At 39.5% G+C, this 27,425-nt stretch overlaps 1 protein-coding gene across 4 annotated transcripts; it reads right to left on the bottom strand.

The window, feature by feature from the left end:
* Window positions 1-220: 220 nt before the first annotated feature.
* LOC136841011 (GATA-binding factor 1-B-like) lies at window positions 221-27,425 on the bottom strand. Of its 4 annotated transcripts, none has more exons than XM_067108051.1 (6): window positions 27,329-27,425; window positions 24,982-25,105; window positions 15,277-16,008; window positions 13,534-13,679; window positions 12,463-12,588; window positions 221-1,460 (listed from the first exon to the last, which is right to left on the bottom strand). In XM_067108051.1, exons 2-6 carry the CDS (start codon window positions 25,103-25,105, stop codon window positions 1,107-1,109), a joined length of 1,482 nt encoding a protein of 493 aa, XP_066964152.1. In that variant the 5' UTR covers window positions 27,329-27,425; the 3' UTR covers window positions 221-1,106. The 4 variants fall into 4 exon arrangements, with proteins under 4 accessions (XP_066964152.1, XP_066964149.1, XP_066964150.1 ...); XM_067108048.1 differs by having other exon boundaries at window positions 26,119-27,411; XM_067108049.1 differs by lacking the exon at window positions 27,329-27,425 and adding an exon at window positions 27,185-27,276.

The following is a 27,425-nucleotide window of genomic DNA, read 5'->3' as shown; positions in this document are numbered from 1 at the left end:
TAAATAATATTCGTAAAGTTCAGAATCGGCAGCTCACAAGTCTTCAAAGTTAGTCCTCATCGTAAAAGACTGACAGGATTCTCCTGTTTCCATTACTCATGTAACTAATTGTTAACTTTGGATCCTTGTAGAATAGACTGAGAGTATATTCCTACAATAATATCTCCTTCAACGGGCACTGAACCCCCAAAACTGCCAGAGGAAGATAATGAACCAAAAATTATGTAAAAATCTCTTTATTTTGTATCACATAATTACATAACACAATATTACAATATGCAATATGATGCGTTCCTTAGAACTAAGACAAGAAATTGGTGATGTATTAAATAATATCTATTCATTCTATTTTACACTATGTACACTGTACAGTCTGGACTTTTACTGTCTCAATTAAGGTAATTTGCATCGTTACATGGCCCCAGCTACTGCCTCTGCTACCATCCCACTACAGGTGAAGTGACGACCCCACAAACACACTTTTTTAATAACAAACGTCAGTGCCCTTCGTCAACTGAACACCTGATCGACTCGTTTAATTCAGTCAGTAAGATCCTCCTCCTCCACTATCAACAAAAATGCCGCCGGCGTTTCCGTCTCACTCTTTTTGTACCAAGCTCCGAGTTATTCCATCACCATCATTTCGAGTTCTCCGCTTCCCAGTAAGACAGATGAAGACTCTAATGAGACGAGTGGATAGCAAATTTATTTTGTATTCGAGTTCAGTTTACTAAAGATCATGACGCAATAGTTTTCGAGCTCCCTTTTGGCACCAACCAAGGTGCTGGTCGTTACACTTCCTGGTAAGTTCCATCAGTCTATCACTGACCCTCTCATCGAGACATTACTATTTAGTAACGGTGATTTGATTCTTTGTTGGTGTCAGTAACAGCAGTCTTCAAAATGCCAAATATTCCACTCACGAATCTTCGTCATTCCTTGGCTCTATACCATCAGGTTCCCCGCTACTCGCAGGCACTCTCTTTGTACAAACGGGCGCATGGCCCAAAAGCCCATGTCCTGGGCATGGGTAACATCAGGTAATTTGTCCTATTAACTGGACTTCATGAAGTTTTCATGAAACAGCGATGAATCCTCAAGGGTTCCTACGCAGCTACTGTGCAAAACCCCGAACTTAGACCCAGGGAGGCCGCTGAAGCTGCAGCGGCGGATGATAGACCAAAGCTTCCCAGGCCGCCTGACATGGACATGCCGTGCATGGGCGGCGCTGACATAAAGCCTCCGGCCATTGAAGAACCATGCATCTGCCCTCCGTACATGTAGTGAGACATGGATCCGAAGCCCGAACCACCCGCGCCAAAACCTCCAAAGCCTCCTTTATCCAAAGGCTTCAACATGTCTGGTAAACCAAGCATTCCCTTCTTCTTCTTCGATTTCTGGCTCAACTTGCGGTTACGGGTCTGGATGCCTTCCTTCTTCATGGACAGAGGACGAGCTACCTGTATGGGCAAGAGGTTTAGAGTTGATTATTTAGGCTACTCGATAAGAAGTGCTCAAGTACAATTCAACAATTAAAGATACATTACAAGTCAATTAACATGTATAACATACCAAATTGCTTTCATTTGCCTTTAGTGTAAAGCTTCACTTTATATATACATACATACATTATACACACACACATCTCTCTCTCTTTCTTTATTATATATATATATATATATATATATATATATATATATATATATATATATATATATATGTGTGTGTGTGTGTGTGTGTGTGTGTGTGTGTGTGTGTGTGCGTGTGTGCGTGCGTGTGTGTGTGTGTGTGTGTGTGTTATTCTGTGAACAGAGAAGCACTTGCGGTTCGCAAGGTCTTGGTGCGTGGGCAGTGTGAGTATGAGGTCAAGCCCAGGTGTTCCATCAGTGTCAAGTTAGGGAGCCGTGGGTCGCACTTGGCCCTTGAGCCAAGCAGCCCTCCTTCATTCGCCCACAACCTTACGTCAAGATGAAGCTTCATAGGGGCTCCTCTGCACACCCTAATTCCGTCCGTGAAACTAAACTCGATAACGTCGAAAACCCCTTTTTCGGGGGCCGCAGCAGGCGACCATAGAGGAATCAGGTAGAAGGAGGCATCATTTGAGAAGTATTGTGACGGTGTGTGTCAGGGCGGACCCCCTACAGTGGGGTCGCAGCCCCCCTGGAGAGACCTTATTGTGATGGGCGGACCCCCCCTCGAGGTCCCTGCCTCGCACGCCCACACGCGATTGGGTTGCTACCTATGGGCTCACTAGTCTTACAGATTCACTCCCGTGGATCCATCCCCCACCCACAAACCACAAAGACACAATTATCGGCGCAAGACTTCCAGTTTCCTTCTTCCCGTTTATTCCTCACATCTCTCCTGGTGGAGGTTCTTTGCAAGAATTCTTTGTGCACACCCAAGGAATTTTAGTGTGCGCACATCACTGTACAAAGATGTTCGTTACATTTATGGCAAATAACCTCTTGGTTAAGAAAAATATACTGTGTGTAATACGTTGTATAAATATGTGCGATGGTTGCTTTGGTGCCCGCTCGCGCGAGAGAGAGAGAGAGAGAGAGAGAGAGAGAGAGAGAGAGAGAGAGAGAGAAACAGGTTAGTGCCGTTAATTAGCCAAGTAGCCACATCACATTCAAGAAAGCTTTATGGGCGGATGGGCGGTATTGTGTGGGCGTGAGGTCCCAGAACGGTTGTTGTATTGACTTGTCTACGCTTGTCTGTCAAATTTACGACCCACCACACCCTAGTTTTGTCACCCACCATTCTCCTGTCGGGGAGGTTTGCTTCCAGGCCACTGAGTTTCCTTTGTGGGTTGCGGACCTGAGTCAAAATAAGTCATTTTACCGTCGTGGCCCTTCTGTGGGATTAACTAACAAGCTAAAAATAAAGGAAAAAATATAAAATGAAGCGAAAAGATGACTGGATAAGACGTTCAGTTATTAGGATTCGGACCCTCGAATATAATAATAATAATAATAATAATAATAATAATAATAATAAAAAATAATAATAATAATAATAATAATGGATAAATATTTATGAGAAATCACGTTCCAGCTGATAATGGGATGCATTAAATTTTTCTTGAAACATGAACCGTTAAACTATAATGTTCTTAGCTTAGGCTGAATACTACTATCTTCATTGTCTTTGTGATATCACGAGGACACTCTGAAGATGATAGCAAGAGCTATCGCAAGCTAAGAGCAATATAGCGTGAACAGTTCGTGTGTAAAAATTGTATTTAACACAAAGAAAATATAAACACAAAGTTCACTTAATGAGTCTTTTTCTTCTGTTTGTAATAGTACTAATAATAATTCTTGAACACTAGTTCGAAAGAAGTAAAATCAAAGCCGCGTCATATTGCAGGACGATCAAGATAATAACCTGATTGTTGAGTTGCAGACCTCGGCAACATCATCAGCGTTACAACATCCTTGCGGAGAGGCATCGGGCTAAGCATTAACTTCTCAATATCAAGTGCCGGTAACAGCCGTAGCTAATCTTAAATGGCCCAGGCGGCGAAAGACGAGCTCCGACCACAAGCGTAACTAATCGCACGGGGTCTTAGCTAATCGGGGAAATGTGCTAGAACTAATCAAGAAGTTTATCGGGAGTGCTTTGTTGAATTACCTTCCTTGGCGGAGGCTGACGGTGTGGGCACCAGAAATCCCTTACCTAACAATGGTCTGACTTGAGGGACCAAAGTTATAGGAAACAGGAAGAACGTCAAAGCTTATGAGGCCAAATGTTCTAACTGGGAAGACTTCCGACCATGAATGAGGTTGTGAAAATAATGCAGAAAACAAAAAAATCAGTCCGTTTTCAAAATGTCTTCATTTAATAGCGACAAAGCGTACCTTACACTCCTAAATGGTGCTTTTAATAAAACTTCGGGGGCTTTTATGTAGAAAGTGACCTAACTTCTGCCGAGGAGTATTTTTTTTCCCCCTCTTATGGAGGTAATTAGGATACTAGAGTAAAACACGAGTGAAGAATGGCGGGTGGGGGAGGCAGCTAGCGAGAGGTGGTTCAGATAAGGCCGGATAAGAAATCGTGCAATGTGCAGATAGGTAGATGCGAGCGAGGTGATTGAACTTGAGAGAGAGAGAGAGAGAGAGAGAGAGAGAGAGAGAGAGAGAGAGAGAGAGTGTTCTCTAAATTTATCATAACTAGTTTTAAACTCTCTCTCTCTTTAATACAAAAGACGTACACCCTCAAAGCTCTTTTTCTCTCATATATATATATATATATATATATATATATATATATATATATATATATATATATATATATATATATATATATATATATATATATATATATATATATATATATATATATATAAATATATATATAAATATATATATATATATATATATATATATATATATATATATATATAATATGGATATATTTATATATATATTTATTCACATATATGTTACTAAAGGACCTCATTCAAACTGGATGATCTAATGGAGTATTTATTCATTACAAGCTTTCTTGGACAAACAGTCCACATTATCAAATGACCAAACGACGACGTAGTCCAGCTGTATTTATATCTGTGTGCTGGGTACTTTTATTAATCCTATAATTGCCTAGCTCCTCCTGTGTGACCCCCACCCCCTCGTGACCTTGGCATGCTGTCTTCAAAGCCGTTTCCCGTGTTCCCTGCCATTGTGTTGTTAGCGCATGTTATGAAGGCGTTCTCTACAATCAGTCTGGCCGTTTTGTTGGCTTTGAAGAGAAAACAAGCCCCTGGAAGAAGAAGCGGGCAGAGAAAGGCCAAGGTCGCGAGGGGGTGGGGTCACACATGAGGCGCTAGGCGATTATAAGATTAAAAGTACCCAGCACACAGATACAAATACAGCTGGACTACGCGTCTGGTAACTGTACAGATACTTGATAATGTGGACTGTTTGTCCAAGAAAGCTTGTAACTTTTTCTGAATAAATACTCCATTAGATACCATCCAGCTTGAATGAGGTCCTTTAGTAATTTCACCACGTACAGAACAATTGTGTATGGAAAAGTAAATATACATATATATATATATATATATATATATATATATATATATATATATATATATATATATATATATATATATATGTGTGTGTGTGTGTGTGTGTGTGTGTGTGTGTGTGTGTGTGTTGTGTTTGGTGTTTGTTTGTTTATGTGTACACTACCTTTTATATCATTGTTATTACTGGTAGAAACTGGTCGATTTATTTCTATATGTTGGCATTAAAAAAAAAACATTTATATTGTTCTAATTTAGTACATGTAAGCATGATTTGAAAATTAGTGTTAAAAAGGGGAGACTTTCATGAAATAAATGTTTAACTTCATTAATAAAAAAAAAGAGGAAACAAGAAGACAAAAATTTTAATATCCGCACACCCATTTACTGGCAACGGTGTCCAAGCAATAATATAAATTATACGTATACATGGAACGAAGCCTCAAAAAAGTCTTGTGTTCTTCGTCTATTTTTGGTCACCCCTTATTTTTTCTTCTTTTTGAAGCTGGTCGAATGAATGGTTCGCTCATTTCAATGCAAAAGAGACAGAGCGTAGCCCATTAACATTTTTTGTGTGGAATTTCGCGGCCCATCACAACCTGACAAAATAGCGCCATAAGGGAAAACGGGAACGAATACGCGCTCTCGAAAGAAAACGGGCGTGAAGCGAGCCACCTTACTGAGAAAAACTTAAATCTCTCTCTCTCTCTCTCTCTCTCTCTCTCTCTCTCTCTCTCTCTTAACATACATAGATCGCATGCAAATACTGACTGGAGATGAATTCTGTTACTACTATGATCTCACCCAACCTGAGAAAGCGCTCACCAGAAGGAACTATCTTGCAATGTATTTGAATGAGGAGAAAAATAAGTCGTATGTAACTTTACGCAAATAAAGGCATTTTTTACTTTTCTCGTGACGTTTATTTTCCATTGAGATTGCTTTTGTCATTATCCCAGACCTTATGAAAGGAGAACTGATTTCGCTCAGTGGGAGAGAGGTTCCTGGCATCCGGGCAATACGGACGTCGAAGCAGGAAATAAGAAGATAAACAAGATAAAAGGAAAGCCTTCCTCGACTTCAGCCGAGCCGACGTCAAAGGGGAGCGAGGAAATGTCCGATTCTGCGCTCGGTTACCGAAGTGATCGTTCGTACCCGAAATGTGGAAACGAGACCATGAGAATATATATATAAAAAAAGATAAAAATGTCATCGCAAGGAAAACGAAAGAATTGTGCATTGCTGAAAAGTATTAGAACAGACCAAAACTCTATGTGATTAGATTCGAAGTCGATGCCCCGGGCAGCAGGGGAACGCTGCGAACGTGGCGCCAGGCCGGAGGTACCGTCGCCAGGCGCGGCACCTCTTACCACTACCATGACGGAGAAAAGTCACTGTGAAGGGTTCAGCTGAGGGAGGAAGAGGGGGAGGAGGTGGGGGGAGGAGGAATATCCAAGTATCTATATGGTCGGAAGTTTTAAGAGAAAATCCATTTGTACTGTACTGACACAGTAACATTAAATTTGTCCCTCGCTCTCTTACCTACAATAATGAGGTTCGATTATGGTCTAGCTGATGATAAACTACAAAAAACAAGAAATGATCTCATAAAAATACTATTAAAAACATACGCAAAAAGACGAGGTACTTATTCAGGTACGTGTATACATTGTAAAATAGTTCCAGTCATCATAGTATACGGGTTAAACAAATTGAACATCATGTCACTGACAGTGCAAACGCTATCAAATTTAATCAAGCGGAATTGGAAGAGTATTTCCAAAGCGTTGCCAGAACAGAATAAAAAAAAACAGCAATTAAATCTGAGAAAAATCTTATACCAAAATACTCAAAAAATGTGATGCAACTAAAAAATAAGAAAAGGCTTGATTCAATTAAAAAAAGTGGAGCGAGCATATTCGAATGAAAAGAAAATAATAAATAATACACTAGACTAGAACACAAAATAACAAAAATAGGACTCTGTTCGTTCCTCACAATTGAATTCCGGGATACAGGTATCATTATGTTATGTCGGATGGTCATTAAGAAGGCGTTACTACTACGCCCAATTTCGACAAATCAAGTGCTGTTTGTAAGCCAGCACAATCTTACTGACTGCAGCCACTGCACTCAGGGACGATGATTCAAGAAAGAAAAATAAGAGAGCGATCTCCTTAGAAAATAGGAAAAGTAATTGCATCAAAATTAGGAATTCTATGTTGGACAGGTAATTTTATTTCATTTTATGAGATAGTGGAGACATCTTTTATGTAGTTCTTAATAACAATAAAAATAACGATGATGATGATGATTAGTATTATTAAGGTCATGGGCGAATGAAAATTTATAAAATGTTCGTTTAACAAAAGTGATAAGAGAAATAGCAAAAGGCGACGTCAACGAGGTGAGGATAATGAGATTCCTAAAGATCACAAAAGCCACAGCAGAAGCAACGACGGCCTCCACAAACAAAACTATTATCTCCTTTGTTTACAAAGCGGTTATGCGGCAACCTTTCCATGTAAAGGTTCTGGGTTTAAGTCCATAACTTTCAATTGTGTGTCAGATGTCGGTGTCATATGGCACGCGACTTCGTGGCCACGAGACACAGTCGGCCTATGACACGCTTCAGTACGAACTGAACAAAAATATTCTGCAATTTCAGATATTACGTGCAAAAACGTTTTAAATATTTCATGGAATCTTCTTTTTAGGTCTGTACATTCAAACAACTTCGCGAAGGACTGACTGGTTGTTATTATTATTATTATTATTATTATTATTATTATTATTATTATTATTATTATTATTATCAATTGTGAATAGAAAATATACGGCTAATTATTATATAAATTTTTTATCAACAGTTTTAAGTTATAAGTTGTGATTCTAGGAATTTGCTCGCAATAACAAAATTACATTTAATTAACTGAACATAACCAATGCACCATTTTAAACAATGTATTCCATTCTTGTTTATGTATTGCTTTTATTTATAGGTACTCGTGACAATGGCATAAGAAGTCGGTTACTTCTTTTCCTGAATACCATGATAAATATAACTACAATAACTACAACAATAATTATGATAATGCATAGAGCAAATTTACAATAGTATTATCATTATTAATTGAAAGAAAGTGCATGTACACATTTATTCCTGTGTATGAGAGAGAGAGAGAGAGAGAGAGAGAGAGAACTCCCTTGTAGGAGGAATCAATGAGATTATATTGCGAAGCGCGCAGAATCCCGAGCCTAAAAAGAAAAGGGTCTCCGAATAGACATAAGGGCAATATATCATGTTTCATTCAGGGCGCCCAAGATTCTACAGTTCCGACCCTGAGGCCCACCTCATTTTTTTATCCTTCCTTTTTTTTCGTCGGTGTGTTTGAGTGTCTCCTTTGAAGTGTTCTTCTTCCGCATTTTTTTACCCTTTTGAGTCAAAGTTTTTGCCTGAAATATATCGCAAATCTCACCTGGTGATAATACAAAAGTTTGTCGTAAAATCTTTAGATCACGAACCTGGGCTGCTGACTAAGTCTGCATTTAAATCAAATCACGCACAAAACTATTATTTTGACCCAGGAATGATTGTTTAGGATATTTGCTTTTTCTTTCATTTTGTTGAAACGGACAAGAAGCCAAAACTAATCTCATGCAATATTGAATGTTTAAATATAATGATACTCTTTGTGGTTATTAATATTTTGTTCAACATACAGTGGTTGATGATGATGATGATTATTATTATTAGATATATACTTGAGTGTCAGCATAAAGACGAAAAGATAGGGGCGCTTTCACTGAGGCACCACTTCCTTTCCCGTTTCCGTAGTTCATCCTCCCCGTTGCGTTGGGTAAACATATTATTATATTTAAAAGAAAGGAAAAAACTACCATTTCCAACTCGAGTTGCCTATGAGAGTTGTACTCTTGTTATATGACACCAAAAATGAGCGGTTTCGTCGATGATAATTACTCGAGAAGGAGAAAGGGGTAAAGGGGAAAAAATGAGGAGAGTAAAAGGGGAAAAAAGAGGAGGAAATGGAGAAACATTTGCAGAAAAGGGGAAACCTTTGACGCCAGTGTTTTGTGTCTGTCTAAGACAATGGGAAAAAAGTTAAAATAGGTTCAAGGGGTTAAACCGTCCTGGTCAATTTACATGAAAGAAAGTCCCCTCTATTCTGAGAGAGAGAGAGAGAGAGAGAGAGAGAGAGAGAGAGAGAGAGAGAGAGAGAGAGAGAATCATCCCTGCTTTATCAACTATGTAGCACGCACAGCAAAAAGTCTTCGAGCACAACGAAATAAGATCTGTGTGACCAATAAACCGAAGAGCGAGAAGCAGCTCAAGAAACGAGAGAGAACGCGTTCAACAAAAGCAAAAGCCAGCAAGTGTCATGATCCGTGTGTTGTCGAGCGCGGCGTCTGCGACAATCCCGACGACGACCGCCCACAGGACGTGTGTAAAACGAATCCCTCAGACGATCGACGTCTAGAAATACGTCACTCCACCCACGGACAGATGTTTGAAGGCTGCCGCTATATTTTACATCACTTTTGGAATAATTACAGCTCTTAGCTCAGTCCTCCACCGATAGGAAAAGTTTATCCTTGAGGAGGGAGGGCATAAAGGTTATATTCCCTCAAGCTATCTCCAGTCACATGGGGGCTTCTGGTTTTCGAGGAACATATGTTTGAAGGGAGGTAACCCATCTTCTCTTTCTTCTGAATAACTAAGACGAGAAAACCCTCGGTCATGAATAAGGAAATTGGTCCCAGTGAATAGTTAACATTATGTCCACAACACCTTGCAGAACGTAGAAACTTGGGGACTTCTGGTTTTAGATACCCCATAATTTGGCTGCACTTGGGGTATGACAGTTCTTAACCGCGTTGCATTTAAGGTTTACACAAGCGGGGAGTGCCAGTGATGTCAGCTCACCTAGTGACATCGAGACACCATTTGGTGTGGTGTGCACACTACGGAAGCTTATGAATCACTTCTTCAGCGCCCTCAGGAGCAAAAATTGGTTGATCGGGATACTTTCACTGTTCACGTGCGCGCGCACACACACACATACATACACACTGTTTATATATACTGCATATATATATACATATAAATATATATATATATATATATATATATATATATATATATATATATATATATATGTATGTATGTATGTATATATTATATATATATATATATATATATATATATATATATATATATATATATATATATATATATATATATATATATATATATATATGATATGAAGAGAGAGAGAGAGAGAGAGAGATTAAAACCGGTCAAGAAAACAAACAAATCTTACAGGAAAACGCTCTTCAGGCTCATAATTATAATGGCGAAAGCATCCATCTCCTCTCTCACACTTGATATACAAGGGAATGGCGGTACTTATGGAAAATTTGATCCAATTTTTTCTGATTTTAGCTTTCAATAAAAGATGGTCCTTTTCACTGCTCCAGGCGGTAGGTCAAAGAAGGTATGCGATGCCGTTATTGTCTCCGTTTAAAACTTCGGGTACTCGTATTGCTATTACTAAGCAAAGCAACGGAAATTGATGAAAAACCTTCACACGACGGCCATTCTGTAGAACAGTATTCATAAGCATAGTAACAGTCACATGAGGTGGGAGATGCGACTCAAGTGTGTTCCCACATTAATTCATATTCGTCCTTTTGTCTCAATGAGCATTAGACAACATTAACGATCACCATAATTTGTCGGGTCAGGTAAATATACCCAATTTCGGCAGATTTGTAGTCTAACATTAAATCTTCACAGACGATGGAAAGATAGAGTGAATGGTCAAGGTCACGAGGTTCGAAACTCCCATTGAATCGAGAGAGAATTCCGCCTTACGTACGATTGGAGCGGATACGCCGTGATGGCCAAAGGCAGCGAGTGAGTGATACGACCCCCGACCCTCTACAAAACACACCTGTTTCTCCGGTTAACTGTGAATCAAAGAGTTCAGGTCTTTCTTTGGAGTGGGGTTCAAAGTAGACATTTCTCCACTGCAATTACGAGTCGGATTTAAAACTGCCTGTCTCAATTAGGGATTTATCGCAGCGTGACGGAGAGGCAATGCTCATATTTGCTGCGAGATAATTATGGCTCACAGTGATAATTGTTAACTAATACTTGACGAAATATATAGAGGATGCGATCTGAATATTATAGTAATGTTCCCATAATGAGTATTATACATAACTCTTCACGTAACTACTTCCGGGCTCAATAATACCGGAAAAAGTAATTCCATAATCAGGGAATTGGTTATAAAAATTGACAAATTTTGCATGGATAGGACAGCTATGTTTACCGTTACATCAAAAGGCATTTTTTGTGTGTGTGTGTGTGTAGAGTAAACAGGCCTCTGAAAATTAGTGTATAAATCTGAGGTCTTTCCATCGTTAGTTTTTTCGCCGATGGACAAGGGAAATCTAAAATACAAACTTTATTCGCGGTTACGGAACAAAACAATTTGCAACCCAAATTACGTCTCTTTATTCAATGCGAAGGATCCTCGCATTAATTCTCATTCATTTTCATTATAAATTCAAACGCGAAAAGCTAAGGTTTACCCAAAATGCTATAAGAATTCTCAGTCGAATAGCACCATGTCAACGACTTTCAATCATGAAATAACAATAACAGTAACATCCATCAACAAGTATGCTGAAAATGTTTCAGATTCCATCTCAAATGACACCTTTGCAATGCACACACATCGTCCCGCTTTGGCGCAGAAACCTAGATTGAGAGCCATCTTCGTGATGAAAGATATCCTTCAATAACGCCGTACTATTCCTCTTCTCTGTACTATTTTCCTCTGCCGAGGAGCGTCAGTATTTTGTTCGGGTTGTCTGTCTGTCTGTCTGTCTGTTCCTTGTCTGCATATCGACTGGATATACATTAAAACTGATGAACTGGTTTTTACAAAATTTTAAGATTCGTTGTTTTAAAGAAACTGATTTAGATAAAGTCACTGATCAGTCTGGGTCAAGTTCAAGATTTTATATATATATATATATATATAATATTTATATATATATATATATATATATATATATATATATATATAATTTGTGTGTGTGTGTGTGTGTGTGTGTGTGTGTGTGTGTGTGTGTGTGTGTGTGTGTGTGTGCGCTTTGTAGATAGACGGATATGTGTGTGTCTCTCTCTAATATATATACACATGTATGTATGTACATGACGAATATTAACCTTTCCTGCTTTATGTTATTTGCACTGAAACTGAGACTCGACTCTGGACAACTGCTCTTAAAATTCTTGGCATGAGCGTTAAGATATTGATTTTGAAGCGGGCCAGAATTCCCCATGGGAAGAAGACTTTAACGTCGAGAAACGGAAACAACTTCCAACTTACGTTGTGGAGTTTGTAGTAGAGGCCGCAGGCGTTGCAGACCGGTTCGCCATTCTGATTGCGTCGCCAAAGCGTCGTTGTTTGTGTCTTGCAGTTGACGCAGGATGTCCCCTCGCGACGGTTGGCCGACTGAAGAGAATGAGAACCATATCTTAAGTTTAGCCTCAAAAGATTTTGAATGATTTACTGACTCAATTCTTCAGGTAAATCAGTGGGAGACACATTTAACAGGAATGAAACTAAAGAATTAGTACTAGATCTCTACTTTTCTTGACACAATAAACAAGGGATCTTCATTATTTTCTGTAAAAGTATTCACATAAAAGTTTGTAAAAACTAAGTATTAAAAAATCAATAAGAGCTATTTGTTGAGGTCTATGCTCATGTCTGTTTACTTCCAGCGAAGTGAAGCGCTTTTCAGTTCCCAATACATATCTGAGCCATTTTTTTTATTGGCTCCATTTGTTTCCTGCAACCCTCCGGTTCCCATCCGTTCCCGGATGCAAAAAGGGAGTGTACAGGAGAGTCAATAATCCACTCATGGCCGTTTCTCAAATGTAGCCACAAAAGAGGGACAAACATATTTTTTCCCATTTCCCCCTTTCGTAACTTCCATTTTCCCTCTTCCCTTTTTTTTCTTTCTTCCTCCTCCCATTTTCCCCTGCGAGAGCGAATCAATGGACGAGGGACCAGATGGCAAGATAGGAAAGGCGGGGTTTTGATTCTGGGGGGATAAGGTACGATCCACGGGAGATTAGACACACTGCTATTGATTGGGGGGAGGGAGTGTGGACCCCTCCACCCCTCGCACATGGCTGAGAGAAGAAGAGTACTAGTTGTTGTAGCTTAGTAGGGGGAAGCGATGCCCTCAAAGGTGCAGAGGGAAAGGGGTGGGGTGGTGGTTGCCCTGGTCTTGAGCTGAAGAGTTTTGGGGGGGGGGTTGGTAGAAGAGAACCAATAGTCTGACTAAACAAGAAGAGACATCGGTCAATCAGTATCAGAAGGAAATAAGTGATATAAAGTAGTGGAGGAGAAATGACTGGATAGACCCAACTGGAATTGGTCTCTACATACCGTTCGCTGCTTAGGTTTGATGAGCGGTCTGTTCTGTCCGTTCATCTTGTAGTAGAGGCCACAGGCGTTGCACAAGTAGTGGCCGTTCCCGTCCCGACGCCAAAGGGGCGTCGACGTCGCTCCGCAGTTGACGCATTCCCGACCCTCTGTGAGAAATGAAAATATTATAATTATAATAATGACGATGTGACCAGAGGCGTGGTAAGCGTGTTAATTTAGATTGCTGATTAAACTAACTATTAAAGATATCAGTGATGATAATGTAAGTACACACATATTAACACAAAAAAATATCAGTTACTGATAAAATCGTTCCTACTCGTATCTCGATGTATTCCAAAAAGGGCAAATGGCTGTCTTCTAAACATATGACATAGGGAAATAAAGAATAAATAGCGTTCAATAGTAGCATCTCTCTCTCTCTCTCTCTCTCTCTCTCTCTCTCTCTCTCTCTCTCTCTCTCTCTCTCTCTCTCAGGGAAAAAAGTGCACCCTTGCAAGAACTAGGAAATCAGGAAAAAAAAAGTAATCTTGATAAAAACTGGTAACTTTCATGAGACGAACAAGAATACCCTTGACAAGAACTGGAAACTCGTGCAAAGAACTCGTGTCCTTGACAAGAAATGGAAACCCAGGAAAAGAACAAAAGTAGGTTTGACTCGAAACAGAAACAAGGAAAAGAACGAATTTCTCTTGACAGCGAATAGAATCTCTTAGTGAACAAAAAGTACTCTTGACAAGAACTATATATAAACTCATGAAAAGAACAAACGTACTCTTGAGAAAAAAGTAGAAAAGTACTTTTGGCGCTGATGAGAAGGCTACAGCAATACACTACTTCGTTTCATGTATGCGTTATGAAATTCCTTATTACAGTTTGTAATATCAAAGTAATATGAAAATAATTTCTGTATCCAAATGAGATTTCTGTAACATTCTGTTAGGTGCATTTTTGTCCGGTAAACAAAACGTATTTTCACATAGGCCTATAGAACGAGAAATGCATCACTGTAAGGATTATTAACCTTACTTCGGCATACGTACAGTATTCGCTCTAAAACATCTCTCCTCCTGACATTTCCTTCCCCATGATCCTTTTTTTTTCCACTGTATATAAGTGAATATGTGGAAGCGTGTCCCATCGGCCTTTTCATATAAAAATCAATGCTTATTGGAAAATTGCCAAAAGCGTTAATCAAGCATAGATTTTCAATGTTGATCTACCTCACGCGGAGCTCAGGCAATAACAGCAGATAAGGACATCTATGATTAAACGGTAATTACTAGTTGACTGCCGAAGGCTCCAAAGAAATTTGTGTAATTTGTTTGGTAGTAATCACCAGCATCTGCTGTTTAATTAATGAACCTGAATTACTGATTTTTTTTTCATTCTTTTTGCACTTCATGCAACAAGAAAAGCTTACGGGTTTACACAGTAGTAGTACCACTAACGGTACCTGTTTCGGTAATGAGAATAATAATTACAGAAGATTTTACCCACTACACTACGAATTCCAGTTTCATCCGGTATACGTGAATCGCCACCGTTGCTACAACTATACAAGTAATAATGGAATGGAATTCGAAGCAATGCCTTCAGTCACAAATCATTCGTTCATTACGATACAACAACCGATTAGTCTAAAATGGCAACTCTCTCTCTCTCTCTCTCTCTCTCTCTCTCTCTCTCTCTCTCTCTCTCTCTCTCTCTCTCTCTCTCTCCCAAATAACAGAAGAAAATTACCTGTGCTTGACCTCTTTGAATTTTTAGATTTCTCGTGAGAAGGTGATATGGAAGTGGGGACGGCAGAAAATGGTTTGCTGAACATGGATGACATTCCAGAGGACGGATAGAAGCTGGAATAACCAGTGTGGGCGAAATCCATGGAGGAATGTGCAGGATATCCAGTGTACCCCGTTGGGTGGGCTGTGGAGTGGGCAGGAGAGAGGGAGAGGGATGGCTTCGAGGAGAAGGACGCGCAGCTGAAGGCCGGTGTGTAGGATGGGTCACACTTGATGTCGAGGTTGGAGGATCCCCCGGGCACTGGAGAGGAACTTATTCTGTCCGGGGTCAAGCGGGCGCCCGACGCCCCTGCAGCGGCGGCTGCTGCTACCGATGCGTCCTGCTGCTGAGGTTGCTGCGTTGGCTGTTGGGGCAAAGGACTCGTACTCATGGGCTGCTCCTGAGCCTGGGGCTGGGGAGGACCCTGCTGACTTGTTTGTGCCGTGGGCGTCTCATCCGGTGGAGTAGGTGGATATCCATAAGGGGCGTAACCCTGAGCAGTCTGATGGGTTTGGTGGGCGGGTGTAGGCTGATAAGTTTTAGCAAAGGGCGTGTGCCATGAAGATCCGGGAGTATTGTAGGCGGAGGGACCAGTGGCTGCCGCTGCCGCCATTTTGTCTGTACCCAGCCAGGAGTGGAGGGGGTTTGGGAAGTGGGGGTGGCCCCGATACACTGTTGTCTGACCGAAACGACCTGCAAGCACAAGGGAAACAAATGTTAGTTTTAATGCATAAGAGACCTGTACATAATAAAACAAGAATACACTACTTGCTTGCTTGCACAGTGCAACCTAAGCAAGAAAGGCATGAACTCGTGCTCCTGCTTATATATTATTATAAGATGAATATTTGAAACTTTTCAAACGCACCCAACTTCATGCTGCGCTGGCACTCGTAACGCCATTTCTAAAATCTTTCTTTAAAACACAGCAAGCCTGATATTCCAATATATGATATTTGTAAACAATCTTGTGTGTAGAACAATGATCCTAACGGTACTTGGCTTGTGAGGGAGAAATCAATAGGGAAAAATATTTGGGTCACAATGGACACTGTTATCCACCTCAAGACCATCAGCTTCCTCTGAGGATATGAAGGGAGGGGGAAGGGGAAGGGGAAGGATCGTGGGTGGTGCTCTGGATTACAAGGGCAGCGCCCTCCGTGTTCTTTCTACCAGAGCTCCCGAGCAATTTAACAAAGAATAGAGCTTGACAGTCAATTGACGGCTTGACTGACAGGTCTCAGGAAATGGCGAGACGGGAGTCTGGGGTTGGCGGATGGGTGGTTAGTTGAGGTATTGTTAGGCATTGTTTAGCTGCGCGTGGTTAGTTACGTGGCAAAGGGTTGGCTTGTTTGTCCTGTGACGGAGACTCGCGCCTACAGAAAGCAGTCGATACCATTGTGTATTGGAAGTGTTGCGAGTAAGGGATAAAGATCGTTTCCTCTTTTCGTGATTGTCCTCTTATAAACCTCTTCTTTATCATCTCGATACGACCGCACCAAAGTGAAATCACAAAGGAATGGAAGACTCAGGTCTGTACTTCCGGATTAATTTTGTCTATTGGGTTGCATTTGCATTTGTGGAATTATAAAATTGAATAAATATATAAAAACAGTTATGACATTAAAAGAGGTCTATTGGTTTCGTCATACTAAGCATAATGAGAAGATGGACTCCATAAAGTAAATTACATAATGTAAGGATCATTAGATTCGTAAAACATTATAATTGTATAACAATACAGTTAATGTGGACAAGTGCGACCAATACTGAGAAATATCAGGGTGAAGTAGATCAAGCAAACGGATGATTCACCTGAAGGTTGAAAGCATTCATACAATTCACTCAAGCACATATGGCAAAACACATGGGAACCAGAAGGCAATCAACCAGGAAAGTTAAATCTCTCTCTCTCTCTCTCTCTCTCTCTCTCTCTCTCTCTCTTTGATCAAACGATGGCTTTTTCACGTGCTGGGCGAGGCCAAACGAGGGTGCTAATGCGTGGGCACTGATGGGAAGCCATTATGGAGGACCAGGAGTTACGGATGGTCTCTTTTAACAAGTGATTGGTGCTTCCCACGTGATGCCGAGACCTCCTGAGGTATTAGAAAAGAGCTCTTGGCCATAAGGGGACGCCTTACTACCTCCTGAATAAGTGTTCGCAAAGGCACGGTCTAGGTCGTGCTCAAAGGCACGTGTGTTTTCGTTTATCACTCCGATACCAATGGGTTTGTGATGTTTGCCTGACGTTTGGAGATGGAAATTCTGTACATCCTGTGAAACGGTTTGAATTTTTTTGCAATGGAAAGAATATCATAATTTTCGGCTGAGAGATCATACAGCGATTTATTTCCCGAGAAGAGAGAGAGAGAGAGAGAGAGAGAGAGAGAGAGAGAGAGAGAGAAATAAATATGGTGGAGGAGCAATCCGCAAAACCACAATATACCATCTGAGGAGTACGGTTCCTTCTCAGTTTTTCTGCAGGACTCGAAGTCTTTCAAAGGATGGCCGCCCAGACCAAAACATCCGCCGAACATCTATTTTCTTAGACACATTTACTTTTTCCCGGAGAGGGGAGTTCTGGGTGAGGGTAACAAGGAATGACAGTTAACATCTGTATTTGGCAATCAGTGCGGTGGGAAGCTTTCAGAGCTAATAGAGCCCAGTTGAAATTATGGCGCACAAGCCTTTCCTAGACAAGGAACCAATGGAGTGAAGCAGACCAAGGAGTTATTATTTTTTAAAAGGATGTGCCTCTATTGTCTTCCCTTTTTCCCCCCTCTCCCACCAGAAACCACAGCCTAATGTAACGGACATTACCAGTGACACACGTCTGTATAGGTTACAATCCATCGGTGCAGATGGGCGTAAAAAGCAAATTACATGGCCTTAGTTAAAAAAAATCTGATATATAAACATGTCTAAAAAGGTACGATTTAAATGAAGTCATTCACTATAATTCGGTTTCACCAATCTGCGAATAAGAGACAACCTTTAATATCAAATACGAAACACGTACTGTACAACGGCAGTCAAAGCGAAAAAAAACAACTACGGCATATCCACAGGTGGTTCGACCGTGAAACACACGAAACGCCAAGATGCATCAAGTTACGAGGCACCGAGGTGCCTAGCCTACAAAAGACATTCATGTCGAGGCCGTCTTGGTCACAGCCATCCATTACTACCACGATATTCCAGAGACCTAATACTACTACAATGACGCCGTCACTTCTTCCGTGCCCTCACACTCGGGGATCTACTTGTGTTTTCAGACCACAGTGGAAAAAGCGGCCAGGTCTGCCCATGTCTTTCTCCTCCTAAATAACCGCTCCCAAATTTATACAGTCAAATAAAAAAAAACTGTGATGACCATAACACCAAATTTTTATAATAATAATAATAATAATAATAATAATAATAATAATAATATCAGCCATTAAGCATGAAGGTATCGAGAAAGCTAGCATAAAAATCTGCTTGCAATGTTAGTGATTGAATAAAATAATTTCCTGACATATCCTAAGTTGCCTTTGTACTGCGTAAGATGCCACTTATAGTTTATGGCAGTGGCTACCGCCCCAACCGAGAGATGAGACCTAAGGCTATGACTTTCATCCGAACAAAGTACGGACGTGACATCTACGCCACGAAAACCCATATTTCGGCGGTTCTCTCTTAGTGAGACTTCCAGAGTACTTCGTAGTTTCCTTGAGGAAGAACAATATTTCATTTGAGAAGGCGAACTCAAGCGAATCAATTTCGGTGAAGGGCCTTTTCAGCTGCAACTCATGGAATTGCCACAGGTGTGGCCTAAGGTGTTTAACCAAATAGAATAATTTACCTAAGATGATTATTTGCTAATTAACTTTCTCGCCCCTGGTTCAGTAGTCACGCACACATGAATATTATATCATTCTAAAAAATCCGACTGGGAAAAATGAGATTTAGAAACTTCGTTAACAAATTTATGCCATGTTAAGTTTGTCTACATACATAAAAACATACATACACACATTATATAAATAAAAAATAGACACACAAGGTTAAAATGTTCAATTTGTCACCACTCGACAGGCAAGGAGGATTAGCCGCTTTCATGCATATTTAAGGATCCTGTTCCATTTACTTCCCTGACTTTCATAAACAACTAAAAATCCCGGGAACGTTATCTGCGTCAAAAAGAAGAAATCGCCTTGTGCAGAGTAACCTATCAAGTGGTGTTGAACATCGTGAGTACAATGGAACTCAGAAGCCACGAATAATAAGTGTACTATTGCTAGTAGTAGTGGTATAAAATAGTTACATGAGTAGCCTAATTAACATAAAAAGTATCTTTACAAGAGTAAGAGAATAATCGAAAAAAAACAAACGAACTCGGCTATAATCTGGCAACCGTTTTCAAGTCAGTGCTGTCTTCATTCGGCAGTGAAGTGACGAAGTGACGCACGGCGTTGTCATATGCCCGACAGAATTACCCCTCCGCCTCCGTCACCTTTTAAATATTCACACGTGCTCGTTTGCTGCGTCACGTTACCTACGTAGTTGACATGTTTGCGTAGAGCTCGCCTAATCGAGAGACTACAGCCACCGCCACTATAACACGAGTGTTATTTTACGTTTTAAGTCCACCAAGACTGGAAGCGGAGGATCATATCTAGCTCAGCCTTGAAGGAGAAGAGAACCAGAAATGCGGAATGGTCAAGAGCGGAGTTTCCCCCTCGGAGATCTAGAAAGGACTAGAATAATGTTATGGCAGAACTGGAAAGTAATTCTGTTTCATTCAGTGGACAAAACTGATTCATGAGCAGCTGCTGTGCTTCCGTGATACATATTACCTCAGTTTTTGTGAATTCCATCATCCTGTGTGCGTGTATATCTATTTTTTAAATTATGCCTGTTTTTATTGTTTGTTCTCCGGGTGGTTGTTTTACAAACTCGTACATGTAATGCGTATTCTGCGTGCACACTTGATCCTTCTAAATAATGTTGTAAATTACTTGTGGCTGTATGTTGTTTACCACGACTTTTGTACGGTGTTTAATGAGTATGTATTCTGAAATGAATAAATTTTCTTAGCTTGCTCAATATGGATGCATGTGCGACTACTATAATAATGACAGTCTTAACCAACCTCATCAACAAAAGTGTTAACAAAAATGGACGCGGGCACTATAAATATTTCAGAACGACAGAAAGCAGCAAAACTTTCAACATTCACATTAAGAGCTGCCCTAAAATATAACAAATGAACCATATACGGTTCATTACATAACGTAACCTTTTCGTTTGCCATAACAGTACGAGAAGAGGAAACACTACATGCAGATGGGATATCATAACCATTTTATTCAGCTCTAATTGACGTCGTGATGACTGCATCGCTAATTGCCACTTAGACATTGTTTATGTTTGGCCAGCTGCTTTTAATCCCCTTCTATGTAAACACTCACTCACACGCATAATAGCGTCTCGTCTTCAATGCTCTCAGCCTCTCGTAGTTCATCAGCCGCGACTACTGTAACTAATGAAGGGAAATTTGATACGCTCGCTCGCTTGCTCTCTCTCGCTCGCTCGCTCGCTCTCTCTCTCTCTCTCTCTCTCTCTCTCTCACACACACACACACACACACACACACACACAAGAGCGCACGCACAGAATAATGAAATTAAGAGAGATCACATACAGTACATCTACTCAGAAATATCGGCAGCAGCGCCGTCTAAGGCAAACAAAACCCAACCAGGAGACTTCATTGGCTCTTTTCACATCTGAATGGGAGTGGAATTCTAACAAAAGCGCGTATCCAATAGAAACCTAATGACCTCAGTCGTACGAACTCTATACGGGGAGTGCTTGTAGAATTTCCGGCAGATATCTGAATAAATAAACACATCGTCAGACATGAATATTCACTGAGAGAGTTCCAGCATCGTAAGCACTGAGAGGGCGAATCATGTCCCCTAAATTATTACTTCCCAATTAGTCTCTCTCTCTCTCTCTCTCTCTCTCTAGTCTTCGACAATTCATGTATGTATGTATGTATGTATGTATGTATGTATGTATGTATGTATATATATATATATATATATATATATATATATATATATATATATAATAAATTTTCGTTACCTCGTTTGGATACTCCGGACGAGACCGAGTTTCGGCCGGGCATCTAGGCAACTTCAGTTCTTTCTGAATTGGGTTCTAAACTTCGTACTAACAAACGTTTTTAGACTGTGAAGAAATCAAGAAGTTAATAGGGGATTGTGGTTAACAAAAATTACGTAAGTACCATAAGTGCCTGGTAAAAAGTGACCATATATATATACAAATATATATTATATATACATATAATTTATATATATATATTATATATATATATATAATATATATATATATATATATATATATATATATATATATATATATATATATATATATATATATATATATATATATATATATATATATATATATATATATATAGCATGCACACACACACATACATATATATATATATATATATATATATATATATATATATATATATATATATATATATATATATATATATATATATATATATATATATATATATATATATATATATTTCCACTTTCATTATTATGGTTACAAATCAAGCTACAGCCGTGGTTGGAAAAGCAGAATGCTACAAGTCTAAGGCCTCAAAATTGAAAGCGGCAGCCCAGTACGGTAAAAGAAGTAGAAATGTAAAGGCTAAACCATAAACGAGAAATATTATAGGAAAACAAAATAACGTAGAAAATACTAAGTAAATAAGAAGTAAACTGCAATGTGAGACTTGTCTGCCTGTTCAAAGAATCAATTGCGTTAAGTTTGAGCTTCTACATAATTACGAAATCTTTGCACAGTCTGACCACTGCATTAACAAAATTCCTATCAAACTATGCTTGTATTGAATCTCACATAAGAAGAGGCCAGTGTGTTAGCATTAACATAGTCTGAGAAGATTTAAATCCAAAGGATGATTAGAACATGAGAGAGAGAGAGAGAGAGAGAGAGAGAGAAGAGAAATCGGAATGCCTTCTGAAGCCGAGAACAAGGCCCGTGAGGACAGAGAAGTCACGAAGGGGTAGCGGTAGATGTAACAGCGAGAAGATGAGCTATAACCTTTTCCCTTCAGTAGTGACGTGGCGGGGGTTGCCACACGTCACATGGGGTCCTCCGTTACAATTTATGTTTGTCCCGTCCCGCTTATGTCTTGGCTCAGTGGCCAGTTCTCTGGGATCCCTTGTGCTTAAAACACAGCTACAGCCTCAGTCAACAGAGAGAGAGAGAGAGAGAGAGAGAGAGAGAACCACACAAGGATCAGTAGTTCACCGTTCACCACCACCAACGAAAACTGGTATTCCATAAGCAGATGAGACATGCAACTATAAACGTAGGAAGAGGCCAAAGACTGATAAACAATAAGATTAATTATTTAGTGAAACAAGGAAAGGATGAAGACAAATATGCTGAAAGCCAACAAACGCAGGAAGAAGACAAAAGTCAATAAACAAAAGGAGAAGACTTAAGTAAATAAGAGTAACAAGGAGACGAAGCAGCAGGAGATAGGATATGCAAATGACAAGAGTGTCAGGGAAAGAGTTGAAGAGACAGTCTGTGTGTTGGAGTGATTACGGCTTGTTTTTGTTAAGGGTCGGTTGGACGCTGCATTAATTTTCCTCCGTAATTATATGTCTGAATTAAGAAACTTGTGTGCCTCCCTCTGTGGTGGGGTTCAGAAAAGGACAGGAGGGAGAGAGAGAGAGAGAAAGAAAAAAGTAATAGAAAGGAAGCGGGTGGTAAAAGGAAACGGAAGCGAAATATGAAGATAGTCAAGGAGATGACACAAGCATCAGAAAATCATCAGCCATAAATACGCAAAAGCCACAACAGCGTAATCAAAGTAGAATTGAAAATAAATGGCATTATAACTGTAACTGTTTTTATTTGCATATCATAGTGAAAACTATTGCTAAAATAAACAATAAAGAAGGAAGGGCGATGGCGAAGAACGCTAACCAAAACTGCAGAAACAAAACAGCAAGAAATCAAATTTGTTTCATATCTATAATTTAACATACGGAAGCGCCTCTTTCCACTACCCCATTTTGGAACGAAACTCAAAAGAACATAAGAAAATAATGCATTACTAATATTTCCGACTAATTATCAAACGGCTTATAATAATTACCAATATCATTCGTGCGAAAGCTACTATTTAGAGAAAACGAATTCATCTCTATTTTCTAGCGGGAAAAATATTATTATTATTATTATTATTATTATTATTATTATTATTATTATTGCTGTCTCAGGTACTTGTTTCTTTACGGAGATGTAAGAGTACACATGTAAAAATCCGCCGTAAAAGAAATAACATTTTCCGTCACGGTGTTTGCAGCATAAAGCTAATGTGTTCGAACATAAACTTATCGGTCGTGAAACGCGGAGTTCATGCTAAATCAATTTATTCTCACCATCATCGTCATAATTAATATTTTTGGCTGCATTAAAAGCAGCAGAGGTGTAAAACCACGTAATTATGTATTTTGGCGTTAACCGCATGGGTTTAAATATAAAGGTGGATAGTTGAGGACCGCTAACACAAAAGGCCTTCACCAAATCAGTAATAGAACTGAAATAGGGGTAAAGAAAACCTCAGATGAAATTAAAGTTCCGAAACTACAAGTTTTTAACTGTTTTCACCCGCAAGATTATTGATCGATCTGATACCGAGACTGGCCTTCAGGTAGCTAATAAGCCTTCGGCGCCGGAACATAGCCTAGTTGACGCAGCCGGTAAATTGAATGCATAATTGCCCATATGATTATACTTGTTATTGTTATCCATGTTTGCACATCCTCATGGAATAAGACAAAAGGTTATTAACTTGATGATCCGACTTCCATATGATGTAAAGTAAAAAAAAAAAAAAATAGTTTAAGTAGGAGTAAAATAAAAAAGTTAATTACATGGGAAAAATACGATTATACATTTGTTTAAATACAAAGTATGCTTAACATATACTTTTCCAGTAACTGACCCTCGCAAAAAATATGTAATCCAATTGAATCATGAGACTTGAGCTCCAAAAGTGTACGGAATTTAGGAAGCATAATGATAACGACAATAAACAGACGCTCAATGTTTCGAATGACGCGCTACCTGATCATCGTGGTTTTTCTTAGAACTGCATGCTCACATCAGACATCAAGAAAATATATATATATATATATATATATATATATATATATATATATATATATATATATATATATATATATATATATATATATATATATTAATATAATTAATATGAAATTAATATGAAACGGTAATGGTGTATGGCCAAAAACACTAAAATTTCACAGGAATTTATGGTGGCACACACGTGCACGAATGTGTTTGCTTCCGATGAAACAGTTGCGATTACAGTTTCGTGTTACAAAGAAAGGACACTTTCAGAGGAAGGTTGATTTTTGCGAATAGGGATGCTATTATATTTGTAACTTCATTTAATTACTCAATCTATTTCTAGGGTGACACACTTAGACATTACCTATAAAAAAACTACTATAAATACACACACAATAAAACATTCGCTCAGTAAGCGTTACCAGCGACGTCACTTACTTGGGTTTGAATAAGAGCAATGCTGCGAGTTGGAATAGAAATCCTGCAAGGAAGAGACGGGGGCATATCCCGTGGGGTACTGCGCGCCTTGGCTGCCGTCCACCCCGCTCCCGACGTCCATCATCTGAATAAATGAAGGAAAGGCAAACAGTGAGTTGAGGTTAAGACTTCAGGAAACGAGAGAAGAGTTCACTCGGAGACTATACATTGAAATGGCTGTTTATTCACAAGCGTGTTTCAGCGATTGAGTGGGAATATGATCGTTACTTAAAAAACAAGCTTATATTTCCACCTTAATTTATCAACATAACTATGGTAAGCTAATCTATTTAACGGGGGTCATTAACTATAAAAAAAGCAGCATCTCAAAATATGCTCCTGTGATCAGTGGCGATTGTTGTTTTTATTAAGTTTTAAAATAAGGGCCTTATTTGTATAAAACTCAAGGTTAACAAAAATGCTGAATGACTACATAAACAGTCGCATCACAAACAAAATCTATTTCTATTGAAAAGAACAGACTCGGTGTTCCAAACGCGCTAACAGATAAGTCTGAACACGTACGAACGATCAACAGTATATAATTTTAACTCTAATGATATGATACACTTTGTCAGTAAACATGCCGCTATAAAACAAGACTCCTCTCATGAAAGGCAAATGTATTGTGAATAGCGGTGACTTATCGCATCTCAGTGAGACACGTCGGTGATGACACTAACAACGGCGCTAAGAGAGAGAGCGAGCTCATTCCACTGTCGTGTGTGCCTGCCATTGGCACAGAATGCTTAGCGGTAGTAGAAATGTTACAAGGGCACTACACTCGCATCAAAAAGAAACCATACTTGCTCCAATTCACGTGACTTCATAATATTTTGTCTTCGAAATTAGATTCCTTGTTTAGTTCGGTCATGCATCAGATAAGGCTTCAGCTCAGGACGTCTACGCATACAACAAGGTGCTGATTTGCCAGTTCATAGAATCAACCAAAACCTAAACAGCATGGCCAAAATAGACTGATTTTCATCAAGCAAATTTAAGAATGTGGAACAGTTCATTGGGATAATCGTCGAGAATACTTTTCACATAAGACAATGAACGAACAACTAAGCCAAAACGAAGAGAAAATCGTCATACCTCCAGCCAGTGTCATCCTACTGGGTGTGTTAAAGATAATCCGTCGATTCACTAGACAAAATTGATAGTATGCCCTGGTAGGTAATCTGTATCGCTAGAGCCCTCCATCACAGAACACCTGCCTGCTTACTAGTAGCCACAAACCGTGAAAATATCGTTATTCTCCATGACAATTAGCTTTTTAGAACCTCTCGTTGCGATAGCGGTGTTTTTCCCTCTGAATGATATGATCATTACCACTTCCCTCTGATTTGGTTTTAATGTTAGCGGGGCAGTTAAGAGATTACAGCATGTTCTGTGAAGTGGTCCGCGAGTGTTCGTTCGCTTGGTGCAGACGGCTGGCTGGCTGGCTGGCTGATGCCGCTAAACTGATTCTGCGTGTTTATTGCGAATATCGGTCGACTGATTTGCATTCTCTTCGCTTCGTTACCTTTAAGAGTTTTTTGAGCATTTACTTATCGCGATTACTAGTTAAGGGCATTCCCCTCCTTCTATTTTCTGACCTTTCTTAATGTTAATCCCACTCTGTCAGCTCGTAAACACGAATCTCACCTTGCAAAAATTTAGATTTCCATTTTTGTTGAAATGTACTACTGCGGTTTTATGAGATGTACTTTGCTCTGGAATTTCAATTAACATAAAAGCAAGGCTTGTTGACACAATTTTGGCTATAATTTTTCGAGTGAAGTTGATCGAGTTCCAATATGTAATTATCACAGTTTACGGCTGCGAGATTTTTACACGAAGTAATTGCTTAAAGTGATTATATATCTATGACTCTACACCTGTGAAGCTATCTGTGGAATGCGAACAGCTTAACGGCTTTACTTTATTTCATCGGCAAAAACGATAATTCTCTTGATATATTGTAAAGCGCTAATAGAATCGGCGCTAACACTTGTTTTATCGTTCGCACCTGACAGTGGCAGTAATGGTAGTACTGTAATACTATCAGTTCTTGGAACCTTACTCGAAAGGATCTACAGTATGTATAGAACTACGCAAATACCCAAAGAGGTAGATGTTCTCTTGCACCGAGTGTTTAGCTTATTACTAGTTTACTTACGACTGGAAACGTATTGATTGCACAACTACCACTTTTCTACAGAGACCGCGAGAAGGAAGGACACTATTATCAACACATTTCTGAAAAACTCCACCGAAAACCTTTGCCGCAGATCTCTCTTTTCTCCAAGAGGGGGAAATTTACCTTGGCTCCTCTGGGAACAGAACAAGAAAGCTTCGATTGCAAAGGAAAGAACACACTACAGTCCCAATGCGATCTACCCACTCGCTGATATTCAACT

The sequence above is a fragment of the Macrobrachium rosenbergii genome, chromosome 8 (genome assembly GCF_040412425.1).
Source record: "Macrobrachium rosenbergii isolate ZJJX-2024 chromosome 8, ASM4041242v1, whole genome shotgun sequence".
Taxonomy (NCBI): Eukaryota; Metazoa; Arthropoda; class Malacostraca; order Decapoda; family Palaemonidae; genus Macrobrachium; species Macrobrachium rosenbergii.
This window is presented reverse-complemented; position numbering and strand designations above follow the sequence as displayed.

Coding starts and splice junctions, on each gene's coding strand:
- LOC136841011 (XM_067108051.1), bottom strand. CDS start 25,105: ATGATGGACGTCGGGAGCGGGGTGGACGGCAGCCAAGGCGCGCAGTAC. Junction 13,680..15,276: donor TTCAAAGAGGTCAAGCACAG/GTAATTTTCTTC, acceptor CATTTCTCACAG/AGGGTCGGGAATGCGTCAAC. Junction 12,589..13,533: donor TCAAACCTAAGCAGCGAACG/GTATGTAGAGAC, acceptor CATTCTCTTCAG/TCGGCCAACCGTCGCGAGGG.